The sequence below is a fragment of the Dipodascopsis tothii genome (genome assembly GCF_038497935.1).
Source record: "Dipodascopsis tothii strain CBS 759.85 unplaced genomic scaffold V1510scaffold_2, whole genome shotgun sequence".
Lineage (NCBI taxonomy): Eukaryota > Fungi > Ascomycota > Lipomycetes > Lipomycetales > Lipomycetaceae > Neoaidaea > Neoaidaea tothii.
This window is the reverse complement of record NW_027117986.1, coordinates 635,130-642,869: the sequence shown is the minus strand read 5'-3', so window position 1 is coordinate 642,869 and position 7,740 is coordinate 635,130. Positions and strand designations below refer to the sequence as shown.

The window sequence follows — 7,740 nt, the reverse complement described above, 5'->3', positions numbered from 1 at the left end:
CGGCGGCGCCCCCGGGCCCCCCCCCCGGCCCCCCCCCCCGCCCCCCCCCCCCCGCCGGAGGCTCGTGGCTGGTGAGCCTCCGGCGGCGACTCCGTCGAGGGTGCGCCCTGCGGGCGGCTATGCGCCACCGCGGCTATGCGCCACCGCGGCTATGCGCCACCGCGGCTATGCGCCACCGCGGCTATGCGCCACGCGCCGGCCAGTGCCGAAGTGTTTATTCTCTACGTAATTGTACATTGCCAAAACCGGGCGGCCTCGCCGCACCGTCAAAACTAACGCCAAGAGTCCGATAGGTATACATGCGCAGGGCGCTTTTCCGTCACTGGGTGTCGTTGGCCGAGCCGTCGCTGTCGCGGTCGCGGCGGCAGTACTCGTCGATGACGTCGACCAGCTCCACGCGCTTGATGGGCTTGGACAGGAACCGGTCCATGCCGGCCTCCCGGCACTTCTCGACGTTGCCCTCGTTCATGAACGCGGTGAGCGCGACGATGGGGTGCGTGTAGCCGAGCTCGGTGCGGATCTTGCGGGTGGCAGCCAGGCCGTCGAGGTTGGGCATCTGGATGTCCATGAAGATGACGTCGAAGTAGCGCGCGTGGCGCTGGGCGGCCTGGACCTTCTGGACGGCCTCGTTGCCGTCGCGGGCGATGGTGACGTTCTGGACGCCCTCGCGCTCGAGCATGCGCCGGATGACCTGCTGGTTGATGCGGTTGTCCTCGGCCACGAGGACGTGCGTGCGCGGGCGCTGGTCGCGGCCGGCGGAGGAGGCCGAGTGCGTGCTGTCGTCGGAGGGCACGCGGGCCTTGGCGACGCGGGCGACGGCGTCGACGGGCGTGAGCGGCGTGACGGGCGTGTCGGGCGTGACGGGCGTGACGGGCGTGGTGGGCGACGCCACGGACGCGGCCACGGTCGCGGCCTCGAGCGCCGCGTCGCCCGGGCCGACGCCGAGCTGCCGCTCGTAGTCCTCGAGCTCGCCGCCCGGCGCCCGCAGCTCGTCCGCCGCGGCCGCCGCGGCCAGCGGGAAGATCGGGCGCGGGTCCGAGCCGGCGCTCGAGCGGCGCTCGTCGTGCGAGTCCCACGACCGCATGCTCTTGTCGTCGAAGCCGTCGTCGTCCATCGGCGGCCACGCGCCGTCCGTGTCGAGCCGCGCGCTGCCAAACAGGTACGGGGTCTCGTGGTCGGTGATGATGCCGTCCGTGTTGTCCTCCTCCGAGATCCCGTTCGACCGCTTCTTCTGGTGGCGCGACAGGCCCGCGTGCAGGTCCTCGGTGCTGTGCACCGACAGCGGCGCGTCGCGCAGGTACCGCAGCCGCACGCGGAACGTGAACGTCGAGCCGCGGCCGACGACCGAGTCCAGCTCGATCGTGCCGTGCATGAGGTCGGCCAGCTGCCGGCAGATGGACAGGCCGAGGCCGGCGCCGCCGTAGCGCCGCGACAGCGCCTGGTCGCCCTGCACGAACGGCTCGAACACGCGCGCCTGCATCTCGTCCGTGATGCCCGGCCCGGTGTCCTCGACCTGGAACTCAAACAGCAGCATCTGGCCGAGCGCGTCGTCCAGCTGCAGCACGTCCGAGTCCACGGCCGAGTCGCGCCGCAGCACCGACAGCCGCCGGCTGTCGTCGTCGGCGCGCGACGCCGTGGAGAGCGACGCCTGCGACTCGCGGTCGCCCAGCTTGCCGCCGAGGCCGCTGATCGACTGCGTGACGCGGTGCTGCGCGCGCCGCAGCGACGCCTTGGCCGTGCGCTGGAGCGAGCCCTTGCTCTTGGAGTCGGCCCGCCGCGACCGCGTCGACAGCCGGTTCTCGGAGTAGACCGAGCCGTCGTGCGACGCGGCCGACGGCGCCGCGCTCATGGCCGGCGCGGACGCGGCCGGCGCGGACGCGGCCGAGTCGTGCGCGGACAGCGGCGTGGCGCTGGCCGCGCGGTCGACGTCGTCGTGCGCGCGCGCCGTGGGCGACAGCGACGGCGACTTGAGCCGCCGCTCGGGGATCTGCAGCCGCGGCAGCGGCGACTGCCGGTCCAGCGCCTCGTCGATCGAGTACCGCCGGTCCGAGTTGGCCTTGGAGTTGGACCGCGTGACGTCGGCGCCGGGCTCGGGCGCAGACGCGACCGAGCCCGCGCCGCCGGCGGCGCCCAGGCACACCAGCCGCACGTGGACCTGGCCGCCCTCGGGCGTGAACTTGAGCCCGTTCGAGATCAGGTTGATGATGATCTGCAGGATCCGGTTGACGTCGCCCCAGACCACCATGGCCTCCACGCGGCCCGGCGCCACGTCGATCGTGAGCCGGACGTCGACCGTCATGGCCTGCTTCTCGAAGATGGCCTTGAGCTGCGAGATGACCTCGCCCATCTTGAACTCCTTCTCCTCCAGGACCATCTTGCCGAGCTGGTTGCGCGAGAACGTCAGCAGGTCCGTCAGCAGGTGCAGCAGCAGCTCGCCCGACTTGTAGATGATGTACAGCGACCGCTTGACCTTGCCGGGGTCCTCCTCGGCCAGCGACAGCGCGGTCATGCCCAGGATGCCGTTGAGCGGCGTGCGCAGCTCGTGCGTGATGTTGGCGATGAAGAACGACTTGGCCTCGTTGGCCGACTCGGCCTGCAGCTTGGCGGCCTCGAGCTCCTTGGTGCGCTCGCGCACGCGGTCCTCGAGGTGCTCGTACTGCTTGCGCAGCTCCTTGGACATCTCGTTGAACCGCGCGGTCAGCTCGGTGAGCTCGTCCTCGAACAGCGGCCGGCGCTTCTGGATGACCATGCCGGGGATGCGGAAGCTGCGCAGGCTCGACCGCGTGGACGAGCCCGAGGCGAGGCGCGCGAGCCCGAGCCCGGACTCGTCGTCCTTGGGCTCGTCCGGCGGGCCGCCCTTGGGCTCGTGCTCGCCGTCGCGCCGCCGCTTGCGGTAGCCGGCGGCCTCGGTGGCCGCGCGCAGCCGCACGATCGGCCGCACGGCCAGGTGCGCGATCGGGAACGTCACCACGCACACGAACGCGGCCAGGCTGAAGACGGTCGCGAGCGAGATGTTGCGCAGGTGGTAGATCGGCTTGTAGACGTCGCGCTTGCTCATCTCGACCGTGACGGCCCACGTCGTGTAGAGCGCGTCCACGGGCGCGTACCCGAGCGCGATGTCCTTCTCGAACGAGTTGTAGCCGTGCAGGATCGCGCCCGAGTCGTCCTCGATCAGCGCTTCCTTGGCCGCCGGGAAGCTGTCGAGCGAGTACACGTTGCCGTACACGTCCGGGTGCGACGCCGTCGGCATCAGGTACGTGTACGACTGCGGGTTGCTCGAGTTGGCCGGCCACGGCCCGACCAGCGCGAACTCGGTCACGCCCGACAGCCCGGTCGTGTCGTTGAGCACGCCCAGCAGGCTGTTGGCGTTCATCGCGCACGTCAGGTAGCCCGCGAACCGGTCGTTGTACTGCCCGTACACGGACGCGTTCACGATCGGGATCGTGTACGAGATCACGAACTCGTCCGCGACCTTGACCGGGTCCGAGATCACGCCGTAGTACGTCGTCAGGCTCGTCGGCGGGTCCTGGTTGGGCGACAGCGGGAAGAGCGAGTCCGGCAGGTTGTTGGACACGTACGGGTTCGTGTAGTTGTTGGACACCGACAGCAGCTCGACGTAGTCCAGGCTGTAGATGCGCGCCACGATCGTGTCGTCCTGTGCGTTGAGCTCGGTCTCGAACGAGCTCGTCGTCAGCGCCCAGTTGGCGTCCGAGTGGTTGCCGGCGCGGTAGCGGCCCAGGTCGCGCTGGATCGACGTCCACGTCGCGATCGAGTACGCCTCGCCGTAGTAGTAGAACAGCGACTGGCCGAGCAGCGTCGACTTGAGCTGGGCGACCAGCTCGAGCCGCTCGGCCCGCAGCGTGAGCACGTAGTTCTGGGTCACCACGGCCTGCGGTCAGTCGGCGCCCGCGCAGCACTTACCAGCACAATCGCCAGCACGCCCAGGGCCAGCAGCACACAGATGCATACCAGCCCGGCGAGCTGGCCGCGGATGCTGATCCGCAGCGGCTTCATTGCGTCCTCGCGCGCTGCGCCGCCGTCTCTAGATTGCCGGTCCGGCCGGGCTTGCCCACGACGGGGCGCGGACGGCGCCGCGCGTCAGCAGGGCCGGGGGTCGGGGCACGCGCCCGCGACTGCCGCCGGTCGATTGGCGCTCGCGCGGGCCGGCAGGGCGCCGGCTCGTCGGTGTTCGTTGCGGCCGCGGCTCCGGGCCGGCAGCGATGGGGCCGCAGGGTTGCGGGCGGTGCTGGAGTTCTGGCCGCACCGGGGGTCGTCGGTCGGCCTGGGTCTGGTCGTTGCTCGTCGGGGGGCGCAGACGGATGTGCGTGCGTCAGCCAGCTCCGTCGTCGACTGGGGGCGGTCTGTTGCGTTGCTCAGAGCGGCGGTGACCCTGTGCAAAAAATCTTCCAAGAAGGGTAACCCGCCGTAGAGCCGTGCGAACAGCCTAGCGTGGCCGGTTAGCCGCTAACACGTACGGCTGGCTATAAAAAGTTTGCGCGCAAACTCTGTTGGGTCGGCGTGACTTGCGGACTCTGCCGGACCCGGCCGCGCTACGGCGCGGTTGTGACAGCCAGAATGTTTGATAGCCGGACCGGCGGCCGGACCCGCGGACCCGCCGCACCCAGCGCGCCGGGTCCGCTGCAGGTCCGCTGCAGGTCCGCTGCGGGTCCGCACTCAGCCGCTGCCGGCCGCGCGGCCGCCGCGCCCGACGGCCGCTCACCGCGCCCGGCGACGAGCGGACGAGCGCTGCGCCGTCGCCGACGGCCGGTGCCACGGCCGCGCCGCGGCCAGCGAGTGCTAGCTGCGCGCGGCCGGTAGCGTGGGCTAGCTCCCCGCCGGGTAAGTGCACACGTGGGCAGTGCAGCCGAGCCTCACCGCGTGCGGCGGCTGTCCACCCGCCGGGTAACGAGCGCGCGCCGCACCCCGTGCGGCGCTTACCCGGCGCGTGCGCGGCCTCGAAAATTTTCGACCGCCGTCGCAAAATTTTTCAGGCCGCACTCTCGTCTGCTACCGGCAATCCACCCCCACGATGTCTGTTCCCGCTACCATGTGAGTCCTGCTCTGCGGCCGGCCGGCCGGCCGGCCGCCGTCCGTGGCCGGCGCCGCGCCGCGCCGTCCCGCCCCCCACCGCGCCCACGCGATCCCTACTGACGCCCCAGCCTCCAAGAGCTCGTCGAACCCATCACGTCCGTCGTGATCGACTCGGGCGTAAGTCCCTGGCGCCGGCCACGGCCGGCGGCCGTGCGCGCGCCCCCGGCAGGCCCCGCGCCGCCGCACGCGTGTCGCATCCGCCGCCGGCCGGCCAGATCAGCCCGCGTCGGCCGCTAACGTCTCCAGGTCGCGTACAAGCTCATCAAGCACACCACCGATGCCTTCCCCGGCACGGTCTCCGGCTTCCTGCTCGGCCTCGACCAGGCCAGCACGCTCACGGTCTCGCACGCCGTGCCCTTCCCCTCGTCGTCCGAGTCCGGCTCGGACGACTCGATCTCGGCCAAGAGCAAGGGCAACGTCAAGTACCAGGCCGACATGATCGAGGGCCTCAAGCAGGTCAACGTCGACGCCAACGCAGTCGGGTACTACGTGTCGTCGTACATGGGCAACTTCTTCAACCAGTCGCTGATCGACCACTCGCTCGGGTTCCAGCTCAACAACCCCAACTCGATCGTGATCGTGCACGACGTCGCGCGCTCGACCCAGGGCAGCCTCTTCCTCAAGGCCTACAAGCTCTCGGACGCGTTCCGGGCCGCGCACAGCGCGTCCAACGGCAAGTTCTCGACCGAGGCCGTCATCAAGGCCAAGCTCTCGTACCGCAACGTCCTCCAGGAGCTGCCCGTCCAGATCAAGAACTCGCACCTGTCGGTCGCCCTGCTCCAGCAGCTCGACCAGCCCACGTTCGACAAGGCCGTCGACGGCGCCGACGTCGACCCGACCACGCTCAACCCCGCCTCGGCCATCTCCCAGAACTTCGACTCGCTCGACCTCACGATCGACCCCTTCCTCGAGAAGTCGGTCGAGTACCTGCTCGAGTCCGTCGACGAGTACTACACCGAGCAGGGCACGCACTCGTACTTCCAGCGCCAGATGGCCCGCGAGCAGTCCAAGGTCCAGTCGTGGCTGCAAAAGACCCGCGCCGAGAACGCCAACAGAAAGGCCAACAACCTGCCGCTGATCAACGAGGACGACTGGCAGAAGCACTACAAGCTGCCGACGGAGCCCTCGCGCCTCGACAACCTCGTCATCTCGGCCCAGATCAACCAGTACTGCTCGCAGATCGAGGAGTACAGCTCGGTCGTGTCGACCAAGCTGTTTGCCACCCAGAAGGGCCTCATCAACTAAAAGCTGCGCGCTGCGCCGGGGAAACCATCGCATTTGTCTTTAGATCCGTCCTGTTTGCCGACTGTATTTTACTAAATGCCTACTGTCACGACACCCCCGCCGGGACCGCGAACCCGAGCGCCCGTAGCTTGGCCACGACGTCGGTGTCGTCGCGGACGACGTCGACGAGCGCCTGCGACGCCGCCGGCCGGTCCAGCAGCACGTGGAAGTGCTCCAGCGCGCCGACGCTCTGCAGCTGCGCCCAGTTCTTGAACCACAGCACCTGCTCCGGCCGCAGCCCCAGCGGCCGCGTGAACGTCTCGGCCACGTACGCGTCGATCCGCGCCCGCGCCGCGGCCGAGATGTCCACCACGGCCTGGCCCGCCGGCGCGTCCTCGAGCGGGATCCGGTGCCGCGACCACACCACCACGTGGACGATGCCCTCGGCCACGCCGTACGCAAAGTCGTTCAGCAGGATGCGCACGTCCGCTGCCGTCAGCGCGCTCCGCGGCCACTCACCTCGGCTGTCCAGGTACGCCGCGCCCTCCGGCGGCGTCGCCGGCCACGCCAGCCGCTCCTTCCGGATGAACTCGGCCACCGAGCCGTGCTCGGCCACCGTCTTGGCCTTCCACGCCAGGTACCGCCGCAGGTCCGACGGCCGCCGGCCCAGCAGCTCCAGCCGGTTCGCGCCGATGATCTGCCGCAGCTCTTCGAACGAGAACGGCCTGAACGAGGTGTCCGACATGAGCATCTCCGCGTACTCGCCCGGCTGCACGTTTGGGATCCGGCCCACCTCCGCCACCAGCTCCGGCGGCGCGTCGCTCGAGTCCGTCCACGTCTGCGAGGCCGTCACGGTCATGCTGTTGCGGGTGTCCACTTTGTCGAGCTCGGTTAGACACGTCGACGCGTCGCTTGATCCGGGTAAACTGCATTTTCAAAAGCTACCTCAACGTACAGCGATCCTAAGCAAAACGGGCGTCCGATCGACTTATAGCTGCAAGCAATCCCACAAGTCCTTGCCAATCATATGGCTGCTCTGATAGTCTAGGTCTGACGCCGCAATGGCGGGCGCAAAAATCTGGTCGCTGGACCGGTGATGCACAAAATTGTGGTTGATATCCTTCATGGCGCGCACGTCGCGGCCGCCGGCCGCGGCCTTGGCGTAGGCCGCGGCCGGGTCCGACTCGTACCGGTTCTCCTTGTCGGCGCGGCGGCCGCGGTCGAGCAGGCGCTCAAAGCCGTAGACGGGCCCGAGCGCGCGGGGCGGCGCCGGCTCGGCCGAGCTGTCTGAGGCCGAGCTGGCGTCGTCCGAGCACGCGCACTGGCGCGCGTGCAGGCAGCCGTGGCCGCCGTCGCGCGCCTTGACGGCCGAGAGCATGGTGGACGTGCCGGTGGCGTACGACTGCGTCGACGTCGTGTCGCTCG

General features: G+C 69.7%; 3 protein-coding genes across 3 annotated transcripts; 1 reads left to right on the top strand and 2 right to left on the bottom strand.

The window, feature by feature from the left end:
• Window positions 1-337: 337 nt before the first annotated feature.
• On the bottom strand, window positions 338-4,510 carry V1510DRAFT_436810 (uncharacterized protein; the record flags this gene model as incomplete). The annotated part of the gene is made up of 3 exons (XM_066935564.1): window positions 3,922-4,510; window positions 941-3,889; window positions 338-742 (listed from the first exon to the last, which is right to left on the bottom strand). Coding segments are annotated over exons 1-3 (3,447 nt in total), but the record flags the coding sequence as incomplete, so codon positions are not given.
• Window positions 4,511-4,774: 264 nt separating this feature from the next.
• Window positions 4,775-6,819, top strand: V1510DRAFT_178205 (uncharacterized protein). The gene is made up of 3 exons (XM_066930398.1): window positions 4,775-5,049; window positions 5,160-5,208; window positions 5,338-6,819. Exons 1-3 carry the CDS (start codon window positions 5,030-5,032, stop codon window positions 6,334-6,336), a joined length of 1,068 nt encoding a protein of 355 aa, XP_066791608.1. The 5' UTR covers window positions 4,775-5,029; the 3' UTR covers window positions 6,337-6,819.
• Window positions 6,422-7,066, bottom strand: V1510DRAFT_359564 (uncharacterized protein; the record flags this gene model as incomplete). Its single annotated transcript, XM_066930972.1, has 1 exon — window positions 6,422-7,066. One exon carries the CDS (start codon window positions 7,064-7,066, stop codon window positions 6,422-6,424), a length of 645 nt encoding a protein of 214 aa, XP_066791607.1.
• Window positions 7,067-7,740: the final 674 nt, after the last annotated feature.

What these genes read in the sequence shown, in the direction of transcription:
- V1510DRAFT_178205 (XM_066930398.1), top strand. Translation starts at nt 5,030, where the DNA reads ATGTCTGTTCCCGCTACCAT. An exon ending in ATGTCTGTTCCCGCTACCAT is followed by an intron (nt 5,050 to 5,159) that starts GTGAGTCCTGCT and finishes CTGACGCCCCAG; the next exon opens with CCTCCAAGAGCTCGTCGAAC. An exon ending in CCGTCGTGATCGACTCGGGC is followed by an intron (nt 5,209 to 5,337) that starts GTAAGTCCCTGG and finishes TAACGTCTCCAG; the next exon opens with GTCGCGTACAAGCTCATCAA.